Source organism: Colletotrichum aenigma (genome assembly GCF_013390185.1).
Source record: "Colletotrichum aenigma strain Cg56 chromosome Unknown KSG_Cg56_contig04, whole genome shotgun sequence".
In the NCBI taxonomy this organism is placed as follows: Eukaryota; Fungi; Ascomycota; class Sordariomycetes; order Glomerellales; family Glomerellaceae; genus Colletotrichum; species Colletotrichum aenigma.
The window spans coordinates 782,362-799,879 of record NW_023500910.1 but is presented as its reverse complement, the minus strand read 5'-3'; the positions used below and the strand labels follow the sequence as shown (position 1 = coordinate 799,879).

Here is a 17,518-nt window from a genome sequence, read left to right as displayed (position 1 = left end):
CCTTCGCCGATCGCCTGGCCGGGTTTCTTTGTCGGCATCTTTCAAGCCGATACGCGTCCGTGGAGGGAGTGAGTGGACGTGAAGTTTCAGCGGAGTTGGACGATGGGAGTTGGGGTCCGCTTCGGGTATTGCACGGGTTTAAGGGTGTAGGAATATGTAAGGCTGGCTTGCTGAAGCCCGAAAATTGGTCTTCATGATGAAAAGTTGGTTAGTGCGGAGATAAACTCTTCAGAAGCAGAGACGGGTGGTGATGGAATGGAGGCGGGGGGATGAGTGACGGCGGCATCCATCCGCACGAGTGGTGTGGCGGGCTGCGCCCTACGGCGTAGCGCTGGCCGATGAGTGCTTCGATGGCGACATGGGAATCATGGCTTTGTAATACACTCATTCGCGGTTTTTCAATATCAATTGTGTGTCTGGATGTCAGTTTATCTGAGTCCAGCAGACGATAAGCACAACCATGTCGAAACTGTTCAAGCCGTTGAAGGTCGGGGGTATTGAACTGGGGAACCGGCTAGCGTTGGCGCCGTTAACTCGGTACCGAGCGGATGATGAATGGACTCCAACACCGATGATGAAGGGTGAGCGTGAATGCCCTCATTCACAAGCACGCAACTGACATACCCGCAGAGTACTACGAGCAGAGAGCCTGCGTGCCCGGCACACTGCTCATCTCAGAGGGAACCCTGATATCCTACCGCACCGCCGGCCGTTGGAACGTACCCGGCATCTGGAATGACGCCCACATCGCCGCCTGGAAAGAAGTCACGGACGCCGTTCACGCAAAGGGCTCGTTCATCTACTGCCAGCTATGGCATCTCGGTCGCGGCGGTAGGGTCGATGTTCTCCGGCAGCTCGGCTTGAACCTGGAATCATCGAGTGCCGTTGCCATCAACGAAGACAGTCCGACGCCGGTGGAGTTGACGGAGGATGACATATCGCAAATCATCCAAGACTATGCGCAAGCTGCGCGGAACGCCATCCGGGCTAGTTTCGATGGCGTGGAGATTCATGGCGCGAATGGCTACCTTCCAGACCAGTTCCTCCAGGATACATGCAACAAGCGCAACGACGCCTGGGGCGGAAGTTTCGAGAAGCGAGCGCGCTTTCACTTGGAGGTGACCAAGGCCGTGATCGAAGCGGTAGGGGCGGACAGGACGGCTGTCAGGCTGAGTCCGTACAGCGACTTTCAGGGGATGCTCATGGACGACCCGGATCCGACGTTCAAGTACGTGACGGAGCAGCTGAAGCCGCTGGGCCTGGCATACCTGCATCTGATTGAGGCGAGAATCAGCGGCAACGATGACACGGACACTGGTGGACAGCGGACTGTCAAGTGGCTCGTGGAGTTGTGGGATAACGTAAGTCCCGTGTTGCTCGCCGGAGGATTGAACGCGGAGACGGCGAAGAAGGCTGTCGAGGAAACCTACAAGGACTACGACGTCGCCATCGTCTTTGGCCGATTCTTTATCTCGAATCCGGACCTCGTCTTCCGGATCAAGGAGGGTATCAACCTAGAAAAATATGAGCGGACGTATTTCTACACCACGAAGCTGCCGAAAGGGTACATTGACTACCCCTTCTCCCCTCAATTCCAGGCTACTTTGAAGGCTTGACAAAGTTGACGAAGGAGGCATGGAAACGCAGTGTCATTAGCTATGCAGTAGAGCACCAAAGGGTATCTTGCAACGCGTCCCTCAGCGGGCATCTTCATCAACCGGAATAAGCATCGTCTCACGTTTCCAGCGTAAACATCGAGCTCCCAAATGCGCATTTCCGATGCCAAGTAGAACAGCACAGACATAAATATTCAAAACTCCTTGCTCATGCAAAATTCATCGCGCATCGGCATGTGCTCCATCGAGAGGTCAGGTTTCCTCGTTCACTGTGTCTAGGCGACGACGACGGATTCGCGTGCCTGAATATCGCAAGAGGCTTCTGGTGGACTTGTTGTGCTTCAGGTCCAGCTTCTCCGACGTCTCTTCATCATCTCGTGCTGAACGTAGTTCGAAGGCGCTCGCCACCCGCCGTATTTTGTCTTTGAGCACGCGCAGAGAGCTCCTCTTCTGTAGAGTGCCTCGTGGTAAAGGACCATCGGTAAAATTCACCGTCTGGGTTGATTGGCTGCGACTATGGCCTCGTCGCTGTGGACCATCGTTTTCGAAGACGTCTGGCTTCGTAGAAAGGGCAGCAACGGATGCTGCCCTACGGACTGACTTGTTTGGACTTATCAGACTCAACGTTGACCTAGACTGTGATGCACTGGAGGGCGTCCCAGAGCCCAACGTAGTGACTGAGGTATGTTGAGATATGGAAAGCAAGTCGTGTTGACTCTTCGGGCGCTCGCTATATAATCCCCGCGAGGGGGCACTGAATCTTGTCGAGGATCTGGCTATGGGGCTGGGGCTAGAGACATCTCTTGCCCTGACGGCCGCCAGCGTTCGTGGAACATGGGCTGTGGCGCCCATCCTCGGAGGCGCTTCGCGATGCTGGGGAAAACTCCATCTGGCATTCGACGAGTATTTGGAGTCGCAAGACGGGACAGCGGGCTCGTCGTCATCGTCCTCGATCTCCACTGCGGCAGGTATTTCTTCCACTTCATATGGCCTCCCTGGTCGTCGTCTCGATCGCAGTCGCATGAGATAATCTTCTGAGCTGACTTTGCCAAAGGACATCTCCTCTGCTGCTCGCTCAGCCCTGCGTCGTGCCTGCCGATTAAGGTGCGCGGCCTGTTGTGGTGTCATTGGCATCTTGATAATCGGGTTTCGGGTCTCGATCGGTGTTGGTGGTTGATGTCGAAGTACTGCAATTGTTATTTGAACGGAGAGACCGGGTGTCTCGGTGATTGTAGTAGGATTGCGGTTCGGTGTGGAGGGTTCGCTCGTAGATTGCTATCGGGCGATGACCAGCTTGTGGGTATCTCTATATAGACGTCGGTCTCTTGGTCATTTCATCGTATTCGAGCCGAGGCTGGTCGTCGAATTTGTTGCCGTTGCCGGGCGTGGCGCAATGTCTCACTTCGAGCTGGGTGGTCGCAGGAATGCACGATGGACCTGGCGAGGAATGCAGCCGTCGTCAAAACAGCTGATCCCTATTTTATCGTAGAGTTCGAGCAAGCTTTGCTATCGAGATTGCGGTCGGCGAGATTCTTCGGATCGTAGGAACAGTCGACGGTAATCTCGGTCGCGGGGATGATCCCTCAGAAAATCAGCCGGCGGCTCAATCCAGGGCACAGCCACACTCGTTTGCCATGTTGATATGCCGCCTGATCGGGAGAGATGCCTGCTGGCTATTCGAATCGCGGAGTCTCAGCACGTTCGACCCGGGCGTTTTTGGAAGAAGATGGGCGGGCGCGAAAAAATGAAGCTCCAAAGATTGTTGACGATGGTTACCAGGTTGTTAATGCGACGGGAGGCAGGTGCGTTCGGATGAAGTGGGTCGTAGGGCTTATCTGCATACTATCTTATACGTATACATATCGAATCTGATACACCCAATACTGCATATATGCATATTCTCCTCTTAGCGGTATAGTCATTTGAAGACACTGATACTTAAAAGTCGAAGATTGATTAGGATGTTGAGAGAATGAAGAAATGGAATTAATTCCATTCAATCGTCTTCCAGAGTTAGAGTTGTTGTGGACGTCTGCGGTCTATCAAGTCTTCGTGAAAACCTGGAAAGATTCCAAAAATCACCAAGGTGCATGTGCTATCTAGCTACCATAGTGACTCAAAAGGAAAACTGTAAATATGATATGAAGTCAGAATATGAAGCACTTTACAATTCCATTAGTTAGAAAGCAACAATTTCTCAATCCGGCCACCCAACATCGACTTGGAACATCGCCCGTCGTCCTGGCCAGGCACCCAGTAGCTTACTCAAGATGCCCAATCCAAAGCCTGAGGTCTGCCATTGGGGATTGGCACATCCTGCGGCCGGGAAACGTTATGGAGGGATTTGGGAACCTGAGTTTCGGAGAATCTTGAAAGAACCTAACCGTCCTAGCATATGGGGGGCGACTTCCCTCCTACATACAACCCCACCGGCACCCACTGTTAGTGCCGCGCCGGGTCCGCCACATCAACACTAACACTACCAAATCCATCCCATACAACTAGAACCCTCGCCCGCGATGGCCTCGCAGCCAGCCGCGGGCCCCTCGCAGGCCCCTAGAGGCCTCTCATCCTCTATACATAGCCTCCCCCGGACCCCCCCTCCCCCTACCTCCCTACCTCCACGACCGAGGGGCCTCACGCCCCCCCCTATCCGGCCCTTGGGAAGGGGGCCACGATCGGCCGCCGCCGCCCTCCAGCAGGCTCGAGAGGGTCGGGCCCTCCGAGATGAGGCCCTAGACCTCCTCGCCAAAGGCCTAGATGCCCTCATTGGGACGGCCCCAGCACGACTAAAGGCTACAGCCCAGGACCTCATCGATACCTTTACCCGGTTTGCGACCGCAGAAATCTCTGGACCCACCCCCGGCCCCGGCACGGGAAAAACGTATGCCCAGGCAGCTAGTGACTCTACCGCTAGCGGCCCCGGCCCCGGCCCCGGCCCCGGCTCCGGCTCCGGCCCCAGGCCGAACCCAGTAACAGGCCGGCGGGCCACCAGCTGCATACGCCAGCCTAAACAGACCCAGGACCTCCGCCTACTAGTTCGGCTCCCGGCAGAACATATACCTACCTCCAGAACCCTAGCCCCTCACTCAGTTAAGATGGTGGTAACAAAGGAGCTTAACTTACAGCCGCAAGACCTAGTTGAGGTCCGCCATACTGCTACAGGCTTCTCACTTCAGCCCCAAAACAAGGAGATCCAAGCCTTACTTCTTCAGAGAGCCCTTAAGATCAAAAACTGCCTTACAGCTGAGAAGGTTGAGATACCTACTAAGTGGCATCAGTATATCGTCCCATTCTGCCCCCTCTACTTTACCAGCCTTGATGGCAGTAGGGTTAGCATAGAATCTGAAATAGAGGAAGAGGTCTTCCTAAAGACAAAGCAAAGACTCCTCTCCTGGCGCCCAACCCGAGATAGCCCCGATCTAGCCACAGCTACACAAAGCCTGATTATCGCCCTCCCTCAAGGGGTTAAGGGAGGCTTCCGCCTGTTTGGACAGTCAGGCCCTGCCCGTCTGCTTCCCCCGAGGAAGCAGACCCCCAAACAACACTCCCCTGGCTGCCAGGGCTTTCACTCAAACCGCTACTGCACCCGGAAACCCCTCTGCGAGAACTGCAGCAAACCGCTAGATACTCATGAGGCTGGGAGCTGCTTAGCTAGGTCTAAGTGTGCTAACTGCTATGGTCCCTTCCCAGCAAGCCATGCAGACTGCCCAGCTAGGCCTCTGCTGGTTAATAGAAACCTAATTATCCCAACCCGGAAGGAACTGCGAGGTATCCGGATAGCTGGAGAGAAGGCGTCTGATGATCTCCTAGCTAGCCGGGCCTGCGCCCCAGGCAGCACACAGCAAGCCAGGGCTAAGCCAAGCGCTACACAAGAGCAACAACTGGCATCCAAGCGCCCTCGACCCCTCACACCCACACAAGACTCAATTGTTGTTGCAGATACTGCTAGTGTAGCTGGGAGCAACAATATGGATGAGGATGAGGCTGAAGACTCTGAAGCCCTCCCCCCCCTAACTAACCGCCCTATCCATCCACTCCCAAGCAGCAGCAGGAGCCAGAGGGTAGCCCAGAAGCCTGACTATAATGTTGTTAATGCCTACACCCACCTCGACCTCGACTCAGAGCTATAGGCTCAGGCCAGCTACCCCACAGGTACTACGAGTTGCCCAGTGTAATGTGGGGAAGAGGAGCCCAGCCTATACAGCTCTCTTGGAGCTCTGCTGGGCAGATCAGATCGACATAGTCCTGATACAGGAACCCTAGGTAGGCTATAGAGATAAGATGCAGATTAACACACACCCAGGCTTTAACTCCTATGTACCAGTTGACTTCTGGAACAGCAGAGACACAAGGCCTAGGGTTATGACCTACACACGTAAAGGTCTAAGGCTGCAGATATAGCAATAAAGACCTACCTAATCAAGAGATATCTTATGGGTGAAAGCTGGCGACCTCACTATTATGAATATATATAGGCCGCCAGATGAGCCTATAAACCAAGCAACCAGCCTCCTTTTAGATTATTAACCGCCAGAGAGAGCCCTTATCGCTGGGGACCTTAATGCCCGCCACTCCTCTTGGGAACCTGGGACCCCTAGCTGGAACCAGGGCGACGATATTGCAGAGTGGGCTGAAGTCTATGATCTGTCGTTTATTGGAGAAGTTGGGGCCCCTACCCATACTCATGGGCATACCCTCGACCTGACCTTCTCAAATATCCCCTTTGCTGAAGCTTATATTAGCCCACACCTACACCCAGGGGCTGACCACCAAGCTATTACAACAATTATCCCTATAGGCAAGGCCTAGGAACAGGGACGCCAGACTAGCCACCTCTCAGTCCCAGAGTCAGCCCTACCCCGATTTATCGACCTAGTAAAGGCTGGGGCTGCAGCCCTGCCTACCCCAGGGGAACACCCAAGCCCAGCGGAGCTGGACACTCTAGCTGCCCAACTGGTTAGTCTCTTCCACACAGCCGTTCAAGCTGTAGGTAAGAGACGGACTAACCAGGGCAGGGGAGCCCCCTGGTGGACAGAAGACTGCTCAGAAGCCCACCGAGCTGCTATTAAGGCTAGGCGCCAACAGGCCCAAGAACCAGGGCTAGTTATACCTCCCCCTGTCCTAGAGGAGCAGAAAGTCTTCCTGACAACCGTCAGAAGGGCAAAACGCGCCTACTGGATAGCTAAGATTGAAGAGGTTAAGACAGACCAAGACCTGTATAAAATCTTAGGCTGGCGGAAGTCTAGCTTAGCAGTTAAAGCCCCACCTCTCATAGTAGAAGGACGGACGATCAGCAATAGCCTCGATAAGGCTCAGGCCCTTCGAAAGGCCTTATTAGAGCGATTTAGTGCTGCAGACGACTTACCTGGGAACCCCTTTGCTATTCCAGTAGTCGCAAGGCGTCTTATACCCTGGCAGGATACAGTTAGTATGGAGGAAGTACGCCAGGCTACTCTAACAGAGACTACAACCCCTGGGACTGATAGGATTACTACAAAGTTACTACAATGCACCTGGGGTTTAGTAGCTAGGCCTATACAGCAGCTCTTCCAGGCCTGCGTACAGGTAGGCTACTTCCCTAGACCCTTCCGCAAAGCAGAGGTTGTTATGATCCAGAAGCCGGGGAAAACAGACTTCTCTAAGACTGGGTCTTGGCGCCCGATATCCCTGTTATCCTGCTTAGGCAAAGGCTTAGAGCGGCTGATAGCAAAAAGGATGGCCTACCTTACTATCCTAGAAGGGGCTGCCAGCCCACAGCAGGTTGGAGCCCTACCAGGGAGGGCTGCAGTTGACCTCACAACCTGTCTAACCCATGAGATTGAGAGGGCTCTAGATACAGGGCTTACTGCGACGCTAGCAACAATGGACGTCAAGGGGGCGTTTGATTCCGTCTTACGAAACCGACTTATTGTCAGGCTACGACAGCAGGGCTGGCCTAGCAGCCCGATCAGACTGGTCTACACCTTCACCTCCAGCCGAACAGCCTGCGTCAGGCTAGAGGATACTACTACTGAGGACTTCCCTCTTTCCTGTGGACTACCGCAAGGCTCTCCGCTGTCACCTATCCTCTTCCTGCTCTATATAGCTGATATCCTAGCTGACGATCAGAAGCTACGGTTTGGCTATGCAGACGATATAGGCTTAGTAGCTACTAGCCCCTCGCTAGAAGAGAATGCTACAGCCCTAGGCCAGGAGATCACTAGTATCCTCAGCTGGGGAACGGAAAATAAAGTCGCCTTTGACCCAGCTAAGTGTGAGGCAATCCACTTCAGCAGAAAACATAAACAGACAACAGACCTACCAGATATCCAAGCGAGAGGCCTAACTATTAAGGCCTCAACTAAGCCTATAAGATGGCTAGGGGTCTGGTTTGATAGGAGACTCACCTTCCAACACCATGTAGCAATAAAGGTAGCAGCAGCAAAGAAGGTAGCCTATTTCCTACGGCACCTAACAAACACTAAAGGGGGGCTCCCAGCAGTTGCAGTTCGAAAAGCAGTTCTTGCTTGCGCCCTCCCAATAGCCCTATATGGAGCGGAGACCTGGTATGCAGGCCTGACCAGACCAGCCCTGAACAGCAGCACCAATACTAGCAGTAGCACTACTCTACAGATAGCTACAGTTGGCACAGGACAGAAGGGCCTAGCCTGTAGAGTTGGAAAAGTTATCACAGCAGCAGCAAGGGCTATCCTACCTGTCTGGAGGACCACACCAACCAGTGCCCTCATCCGAGATGCTGGCCTACCTACAGCAGAGGTAGCCCTTGAGGCAGCGCGACTACGCTTTGCTACACGCCTACAGAAGGTTGACCAACAACATCCCTTAGTCCCAAGGCTTCTGCAGCCAGGGCGGCAGCAGACCAGGCTCCAAAGAACAGCTGGCCTCTTACCCAAGTGTCCAAGGCCAGCACTCCTACAGCCGCAATACCTCCCAGGGTCCTATAACCCTATAGCCACAAAGACGAAGGAAATAGCAGCGAGGATCTTCCAGGCCTGGCTTAAGACTGTACCAGAGAAGCATACTATTATCTACTCAGACGGCTCTAAAGCCCCTAATGGCGCCACAGGGTTTGGCTTTGTTATATACCGTAAGAACAAGCGTATAGCCCAGGGCTGCGGCCGCCTCGGCTTAGCAGAAGTGTTTGATGGGGAGGCTGAGGGGGCGAGGGCAGGGCTCCGACGAGCCCTCCTTACCTCCCAGGGCCAGCCTATACACATCTGTATCGATAATACCAGCGTTATCCAGGGGATCCGAGGCAGGGTCCCAGACTCCTCACAAGCTGCCTTCCTTGAGATCCAAGAGGCAGCTAGGATGTATGACATACGAACCCATTGGTCCCCAGGGCACCAAGGCATCAAAGGGAACGAGGAAGCAGACAGCCTAGCCAAGGAGGGCACAACCCTGCCAGCCCCTAGGGGCCAACTAGCCACCCTGTCAGGGATCAAACGGCTAGCTAGAGAACGCATATGCCGCCAGTATAGAAAATGGTGGAAGCAAGAGGCAACACCCCGCTACACCCAACTAGGGCTTAAGGCTTCCCTCGCCTGCCCTCCTGAACTAGCCCTACCACGGGCTATACTCCATCATCTCCTAGCAGCCCGGTCAGGCCATGGAGACTTCGAACAATACCATCAACGCTTTAACCATACAGAAGCACTGCTTACCTGCTCCTGTGGGGAGGCAAAGGAGGTAGACCACCTAGTCTACTGCCGAAAGACCTTAGTGAGGAGGCTTCAGTGGCCCACCCTCCACCCTTCTAGTCCACAGGAGCCTATAGGACCAATAGGATCTCTTGATCGGTACTACAAGGGGCTAACCACTGATCATGAAGGCTTCTGGGCCTTTCTCTGCGTGACAGACTTCTTCCAGAAGATCTGCCCGCGGTACTAGGGCCTAGGCCTGAACCTAGGCCTTAGTAACGAACCCCCTCCTCGTAGAGGAACTGACGAGTATAATGGAACTAGGGAACCAGCGGGAACTAGGGACGGATAGAACACGTAGCAGCCTATAGGCAAGATTTGGAGGACGTTTGGAAGAGGCGTGTACTGTAGAGTATATAGCTTGAGCCTGCGGCCCTCCACGCCATATACCCCTCGGGAGGTCGGCCGCAAGGGCGGCTGCGCCTTTGCCGCCACGGCGTTAAATAGAACAACAACAACAACAACAACTAGCATATGGGGGTTGCGGTTTACCCATCTTTGCGACGATCTCATAATCGAAATTATCGGCCATCTTGGTGCTGACCGCATCCGTCGCCGGCACAGTAACATGACCGCCTACGACGACGATGCCTGGACATATCAGAAGACCCTCGTCAACCTGTCTCAGACCTGCTCCCGGCTTCGCTCCCTGGTCGGCCCATACGCATGGCATACCCTTCATCTGAGTCATGACCGTTATGGCCGTGAAAAGACTCCCGGTGCTAGAGTATGGCGCGGAAAGTTGATGGATATGTTCGAGTATGTCTTTGCTTCCGGTTGGACAATGGTTGACGGGAAGAAAGGTTAGTCGTATCTATATGCGTGTTGATAAAACTTTACTTAGATACAGATCCTCAGGGACGAAGAAGGGAGTCAAGGGACGCACCAGAAATACGAATAACGTCCTTTCAAGAAGCACACCATTCTATTCTTTTGGTGCTCTCAGTTATGTTAGGCATGTTGAGCTTGATCTCTCAGGAGTTCCTGCCCCCGAAAACCCCAAGTGGCTTCTTCGGATCCTTCGATACCCTGCCCTCGAGCACTTCGAAGTCACTGTGGACTGCTCCCATCGGCAGACGCAGGATCAAGCCTATGGCAAGGAGAAGGAGGTCTTGTATCAACATGGCTTGGAATTTCCGGTACCGGCCATGAAAAAGCTGAGCTTTGTTTTTCGCCCAAAGCTCAAAGCCGGCCATCATATTGGCAGCTACGTCCTGGGGGACATGCATATCCAGGCGGCTTTGATGGATCACTGCCCACGGCTGCAAGAGCTTTGCGTACATGGTGCAGGCGGGGTCGAGATCAAGTCTCGGCACCTCGGAAGAATCAGAATCATGCGACTCGTCAATTGCCGGCTCAGTTTTGCGGACTTGAGATATCTTTTGACTCAGAGAGAGATTCTTGAGACCTTCATCTTTGCACGAGGCAACGTTCGCGAGGACCGCATCATGAGCGAGCAACAAAACACCCATTATTCATTCACCGAGCAGTTCACACCGTGGCAAGCTGTATTACTCTTGTGGCCGCACAGAAACACCCTGGAGCATCTCGAGCTGAAACAGTTTTCTAATTGGGAGAGACACAGCCAAGCAAGAAACGACTGGCCACTCATGCGTGAAGAAAAGGTGGACTTGCTGGTCCAAAGCCCAGTCATCAAAACGCTTCGCCACTTTACCAACCTCAAGACTCTTCACTTGTGCCAAGACGCCATTCTTGGTCCATGCCCCTGGAGCATCAATCGCGGCAGGAATGCCAGCACGGTCATCAACATCCTGAATGACGACCCAGAAGGCGAGAGGCTGGTCGAGGCACTGCCATCTTGTCTTGAAGATCTCCGTATCACTGGGGTAAGCCAAGATCTGGTTCCGAGTCTGCTGCGCTTTGCGAGAGATGCAGATGGATTTCCTCGCCTGCGCAAGGTCTATCTGCATGGAGAGAATCCCCACGCCGAGCTGCTCAGGCACATGACAGGAACGAAATATCTAGCGAACGAAAGGTACATGTCTCCAGCTTGGCAAGACGTGGAACGAGATATTCTGGTGTCACTTGGCCGTCTGTCTAAACAATGGGGTGTTGAGTTTGAGTTCGAATCCATGGGAAGTGTGGAAGGGTCATGAAAGAGACATATTCTGGTAATGTCGCTCACCGAATTGACCGGCAGTGACCGAGAGACCCTCGGTATGTTCGGTGAGGCAAAGTGGGCGCCCATCGACCGACCCATGCTCAGGATGACCGACGCTAACAGAGTGCTGACAGATCCCCCCATACCGAGGCACGATTGGCGGGACCGGGATTGAATCTGATACAGCCCATGAGCCGGCCGATCGGCCGAACTGCATCGTCGACCGGACCGCATTGGGAGCGTCGACCGTCGGTGAACCAAGAAAAGGAAAAATTCTAGCAACGTGCCTCGGCTTCGAGACACGGAGCCCCAAAGGAATGGGGGCGTCCAATCGGACACGTCAACAGCTCCGTCTCTTTCTCTCAAACACCACTCGCATTCGTTATTGCAAAACATTCAATTGGCTGCTCTACGGGCATCTCTAGTGGCTTCTTCTCCCCAGTTTATGGAGTGAGGTGAATAGAACACAGTACCTATATACACCGACAACATCGGGAGGCTTCCTTGTTCGGTTACAGATAGTCTTTGTGGTTCTCTACCCTTGGTGAAACAGCAACACAACGCATTGCTAATTCCGAGAACGGGCATGCAAGGCCCGCCGCCTCATCCACCATCACCCCACCTGACATCCCAGCTGCTCCGTCCCGACGTCCCCGTTCCCGCATGAGGGTCCCCTTGAACGTTGAAGCTGAAGCAGCGACAGGCCCGAAGGACGTCGGCAGCCATGTCTGGCAGGACTGATTACTCGCAGCTCGCTGAGGTGTCACTGTCGCGCGACGCCCGCCCCTCATGCCTCGGCATGGCGTCATGTACCGATTATTCAGCCCCACCAACGGATACGGAGGCCAAGACGCAGCAAGCCGGTGCCTAACGATTACCAGAGATTCAACCAAGTGTGCAACCACCATGTCAAACATCGACACGGAGCAATCCAGGCTCCGGCTGTGCCTTCCAGCCCCCCCTCTTTGTTATGGTGGTGTAGCAATCCCTCAAGGTTATTCATCCGTCCGGATACCCAGTAAACCCAGCCCTCTTCATCCACAGACGGACAGTCGTAACTATGGGCCCCTCCGAAGAAGACCCCTCCTGAGGTGCACATCCCGACGGGGAAAATCTCCGTCCCCATACACACGATTCGCCGCCAAGGGTGCGGCCCCGCGGTTGCGCGGCGACTCCGGGGGAACCGGCCAGCAGTTCGCCAGCCAGAAGCTCAGAGACATTGAAGACGCGTCCAGGCCCCATCCTTACTAGTCCGTGCTCCGTGCGCCGGAGAACATTCCTCGATCGTTCGTCGAGGCTCGGAGCTCGTGCGGCCCAATGTCCCTCTTCGTCATACTGCTCCGGCGCGGGGCATGAAGTCATGACATGAGCATGAGCACCAAAGGTAAAAAAAAAATATGTGGTGCGAAAAAAAGGGCGTCGGCTCACGGTGAGATGGTCTTGGAGGGGTAAGTAACACCGCCCGAGGAACGTGGGAGACCGAACGACTCAAGAAACTACTTTAACTCCCATCGGCCACCCGTTTCTAGCACGAGCAATTTACTTCTACGAAACTCAAAGTCTTCTGTGTTGATTAAATTTGCTATTTGTTTGATACCCCCCCAAATTCTAGGCAAATTTCTTTGAATCTTTCTCTCTTGTAGTACAGTCCATACAACCTCCCAACATGTCTCAACAAAACCTCTCCATCGTCCTGGCCGAGCGCCCCAAGGCCGAGATCGTCCCCGGACAGACCTTCAAGTCTGAGCAGAAGCCCGTCCCCAAGGCCGAAGACCTCAAGGATGGCGAGATCCTGATCGAGAACTGGTACCTCAGCCTCGACCCCGCCATGCGCGGCTGGCTCAATGGTATGCATACCCCCAAAACGCTCTCATCAGCATTACGAAAGCTAACCTCCGCCATACAGACAAGCGATCCTACCTTCCCCCCGTCCAGATCGGCGAGACCATGCGCGGCGCCACCGTCGGCCGCGTCGTCGCCTCCAAGTCCTCCAAGGCCAAGGAGGGCGACGTCCTCCCCGTCTTCGGCGGCTGGTCCGAGTACGCCGTCCTGCACGACAGCCGCATCGAGCCCGTCTCCGCCTTCCCCGCCGTCTCCCAACCCGTCGACTACCTCTCCGCCATCGGCATGACCGGCCTGACGGCCTACTTCGGTATGCTGCGCGTCGGCGACCCGCAGCCCGGCGAGACCGTCGTCGTCTCCGGCGCCGCGGGCGCCACCGGCAGCGTCGCCGGCCAGATTGCCAAGCTCAAGGGCGCTCGCGTCGTGGGCATCGCCGGCTCCGACGACAAGTGCCGCTGGCTGACTGAGGAGCTGGGCTTCGACGCCGCGCTGAACTACAAGGACCCCGAGTTCAAGCAGAAGTTCAAGGAGGCGACGCCCGACTTTATTAATGTCTACTTTGACAACGTCGGCGGAGAGATTCTCGACATGGCGCTCGCGCGCGCCAAGGAGCACTCCCGCTTCGTCATGTGCGGTGGTATTAGCCAGTACAACTCTGCCACCCCTCAAGGCCCCAGGGTAAGCCCTCTTGTCCCCAATATTTGATTAGTTTATAATGTCTGACACGCAACAGAACTACGCCAACATCATCACCATGCGCATCAAGATGCAGGGCTTCATCGTCTTCGACTTCATCAAGGAGTACCCCCAAGCCCGCAAGGAACTCGCCCAGTGGCTCGAGGAGGGCAAGCTCAAGCGCAAGGAGACCATCATCAAGGGCGGCCTCAAGGCGGCCGAGCAGGCCCTGGTTGACCTGTACAAGGGCATCAACACGGGCAAGCTGATTGTTGAGATCAAGAACCCCAAGGATGCGGCTAAGTTGTAAGGGGAGAATGGCGATGGGAGGCTCCCAGATGAATGACTTGATGACCTTGTATAAAAATGCGTAATGACTATGGCCTTGGTTTCTGAGGCTAGCCCATAGGGCGAAGTAAATAAAATCATGTTAAAGAGCAAGCGTTTTCGTGCGCTGTATACTGAGACGAGGTGGTGAATTGCGAAACAGCCCAGGTTGCCAGTGGAGCTGGATGCTACCATTTTAGGAGTGGCATATGGTTCCTGATCCAATCAGCTGATGATGGCGAATAGGTTGCCTGCAACCTTGCAAACGAGTTGACATGGATTGTTTTATCATTTGGTTAATTCTATTTAGTCTCGCAGAACGTCGTTGCAGAAATACGTTCGCAGTGCTCGTTTCCAAGTAAATCGCAATGTTTGCCACCCATGTCATTGATTATCATATTAGTAGCAAACTGATCACTCACTTACTCTTACAATTGCCAAACGATTCGACGATTCAATATTATTGAGATTTCTAGATTTTCGAAGCGGATCGCTCGTACCTTAGAATAAAACATCAGGTCGGAACCAATAAAAATAGTACTAAGAGAACGACGACCATTGAGAGCATCGCTATAGAATTGAAGCAGCTGAGAAGCTAGACCAGACAAGAAACATCACCCGCCCTCCTCCCCGTTCATTCCATATCCGCATGTCGTTATTGTTGCGGTCGGTCGCCAAAGCAAAGGCATCGACTAACTAATCACCACTGGCAAGCGCCACCACAGTGGACACTGCCATCGTTCGAAGTGCCAGAGATGGCCCAGCTGGCGGTGCCAACCAGGTTGGAGCTAATCAGGCCACCCCAGTCGACGCCCTTGTTGCCACGAGGGAAGTGAACAGTGACTCTGCAGCCGATGCCCTGGATGCCAGGGATAGCCTGGTTGTTGAAGGCAGCCTCTTCGCCTCTGCAGTTGCCGGCGTAGTTGACGAAGGTGCTGTCGATGGCGGCCTTGAGGTTGTCGCGGTTGACGCTGTTGCAGGAGCCGGGGTGGTCGATGGTGACGGTCCAGCGCTCGCAGTGGTCGCAGCCCTTTTTCCAGCAGCGCGGCTCGAGGGCGCCGGGGAAGGAGGGAAAGGCGGCGCTGAATCCGTAGAAGAGGAAAAGCGTAGTGAGGAGGAAGAGGAAGGGTCGGCTGAGGGTTGCCATCGTGATTAAAGTAAGCTCCGAAGGAGTGAGAGGAGTTGAAGATTGTGATTGAGGGAGTGAATGTGTTTGTCTGATGAGATGGTACAACCACGACAGTCGTTGTTGGTTTGCGATTATATACATTTCGACTGACGTGCGTTTTGCGGTCGATGATGGCCTCATTGTCGCAAGGTGAATCACGCTGGATGTTGCCGTTGATCGAGACCTCGTGTTTCCTCTACGTCTGAAACTACCCTATGAGAGCCCTAGAATCTTTCACGTTCTTTTCATGGTCCACGATTTCTCATATCTCACTAGTGACAAAAGTTCGCGATGGTGTTGCGGAAATGCTTTTGCCAGTCTCCGACGAGCCGACAACTCTGACAAGGTTTAATGAAACGAGCTCCTCGTGGATTTCAAACCGCGTGTGAGTGGACAATTTCTAACAAGAATGGGATCTTTGCTAGCCTCATCGGAATTTGAGTTAGTGCGTGGACCCCAAGTAATCAATTCCAGCTCGGATGCTCGGCAGCACGGCTACGACTTGACTCAATCACACGTTTTAGCCACGAACCAACTGGGGCTTCGAAATGTCAAAGTACATTAAGTGAACTCAAGCCTTTATTTTTCCGAACGAACAATGCTTGTCTCTGGTATGGCGACATAAACCAGGACTCAATTGGTGATTTTGACCAATGATGATGTGGTCACGGACCGCGTGGTAGGCGATCAAAGTCGAGATGCATCTAGGTTAGTTGAATGTGAAGGCTTCAACTGTAAGAAGTCGTCAACTACAGGCAGCATGACATCGACGCAGCTAGTCCTGTTACGTTCCACCGAGCATCAATCGATTTGTATAAGTAGTAGAAACGTCATTCCCACATCTCGAGTTTTGGTCATCAGAAGCAATCACACTCCAACAATTCAAGCCTTTTTCAGCATCCATCTAATCATACCTCTTCTTACATAATAACCCAAGATGCAGTTCAGCTCTGTTCTTGCGTGCCTGATGATGGCTCCCTTGGCTCTGGCTGTGCCAGCCGACATGCCTTCCCAGGAAAGCTCCCTTGCTCTTAGGGCCGCCGACAACATTGAGATCCCGGATCATCTTCCCGAGGATTGGAAGACTGCTCTCGAAGCCTATTTCAAGGGTATGCATACTTCTGCACAAACTACTCACTACTAGAGACACAACTGACATGATTCGTCATTCTAGACACCGAGCTGGATGTCGAGACCAGAGACCTCGACAAGCGCAGCGATGTGCCTTTCATGCACTGCGGCTGGCGCCGGTTCTTCAGTAAGAACCCAAAATGTCAGCCCAAGTGCCTCATCTAACTTGAGTTCTAGGCTGCCTTGGATCCCTTACCCCAGGTGGTGTTACTTGCATGTGGGCAATTGCCGCTCGTGGCCTTGGTAAGCAATGGCTCCTATCTTCGGAGGCCACAAAACACTGACTCTGGAGTAGATGTCAAGGAAGACTCAAAGTGCACGGCCGCCGTCGTTGCCAGCATCTTGTCCGCCGTGAGTTAGGTAGTTAACTGACTGTTATCCACATTGCTGACTTTTCTCACAGTCCAACAACTGCAAGTTGTGTGTCAACGGACACCTCTAGATGGGCTGCAATATCTGTCCATCTTGTCATTTGACAACCCCCAATTTCTATTCTTGGGTGCTAGGCTTGGAGACCTTTACGACGGTGCTGGATGCGGTGGTCTTGACCTGCTTTGCTTCTTTTCTACATTGGACGCGACCATTCTTCGCGACGTACTCTTGCTCGGTAACTAAGATAACACTCAAATATACTTTGTATCCTAGTCAAAGTAAACAGGCCTTCATATTCACGGTCCCAGTTTCTAGTTGCTATTGGTCACCACTTCCACGGAAAGACTTGTCGGCCATCTCGGACAATCAACTCCATTACCACGTGTCCCAACCTGATACCCCAAATGGACACCACCCGTCGTAAATTGAGCGATTGGTTTCACTTGAGAAAAGGTCGTGGTGATCACCTCGGCATGGCGATCTTCGAAGTTGAACAGGATCGCTGCATCATGCTCTCGATGAAGCTTCATCACCGATGGGAGCAAGTAGCTCATCGCACGGT

The 17,518-nt window shown here is 53.7% G+C and overlaps 5 protein-coding genes across 5 annotated transcripts; 4 read left to right on the top strand and 1 right to left on the bottom strand.

Annotated features, from left to right (window-relative positions):
• Positions 1 to 460: 460 nt before the first annotated feature.
• Positions 461 to 1,616, top strand: fgaOx3-1 (Chanoclavine-I aldehyde reductase fgaOx3; the record flags this gene model as incomplete). Its single annotated transcript, XM_037321345.1, has 2 exons — positions 461 to 581; positions 631 to 1,616. The coding sequence occupies 2 exons, from the start codon at positions 461 to 463 to the stop codon at positions 1,614 to 1,616; spliced, it is 1,107 nt and encodes a 368-aa protein (XP_037180066.1).
• Positions 1,617 to 9,887: 8,271 nt separating this feature from the next.
• On the top strand, positions 9,888 to 11,436 carry CGCA056_v006093 (uncharacterized protein; the record flags this gene model as incomplete). Its single annotated transcript, XM_037321344.1, has 2 exons — positions 9,888 to 10,122; positions 10,178 to 11,436. 2 exons carry the CDS (start codon positions 9,888 to 9,890, stop codon positions 11,434 to 11,436), a joined length of 1,494 nt encoding a protein of 497 aa, XP_037180069.1.
• Positions 11,437 to 13,107: 1,671 nt separating this feature from the next.
• Positions 13,108 to 14,268, top strand: yfmJ (putative NADP-dependent oxidoreductase YfmJ; the record flags this gene model as incomplete). The annotated part of the gene is made up of 3 exons (XM_037321343.1): positions 13,108 to 13,288; positions 13,348 to 13,961; positions 14,017 to 14,268. 3 exons carry the CDS (start codon positions 13,108 to 13,110, stop codon positions 14,266 to 14,268), a joined length of 1,047 nt encoding a protein of 348 aa, XP_037180068.1.
• A 717-nt stretch (positions 14,269 to 14,985) lies between these two features.
• On the bottom strand, positions 14,986 to 15,432 carry CGCA056_v006091 (uncharacterized protein; the record flags this gene model as incomplete). Its single annotated transcript, XM_037321342.1, has 1 exon — positions 14,986 to 15,432. The coding sequence occupies one exon, from the start codon at positions 15,430 to 15,432 to the stop codon at positions 14,986 to 14,988; it is 447 nt and encodes a 148-aa protein (XP_037180071.1).
• A 958-nt stretch (positions 15,433 to 16,390) lies between these two features.
• On the top strand, positions 16,391 to 17,026 carry CGCA056_v006090 (uncharacterized protein; the record flags this gene model as incomplete). Its single annotated transcript, XM_037321341.1, has 5 exons — positions 16,391 to 16,562; positions 16,628 to 16,711; positions 16,762 to 16,827; positions 16,880 to 16,935; positions 16,988 to 17,026. 5 exons carry the CDS (start codon positions 16,391 to 16,393, stop codon positions 17,024 to 17,026), a joined length of 417 nt encoding a protein of 138 aa, XP_037180070.1.
• Positions 17,027 to 17,518: the final 492 nt, after the last annotated feature.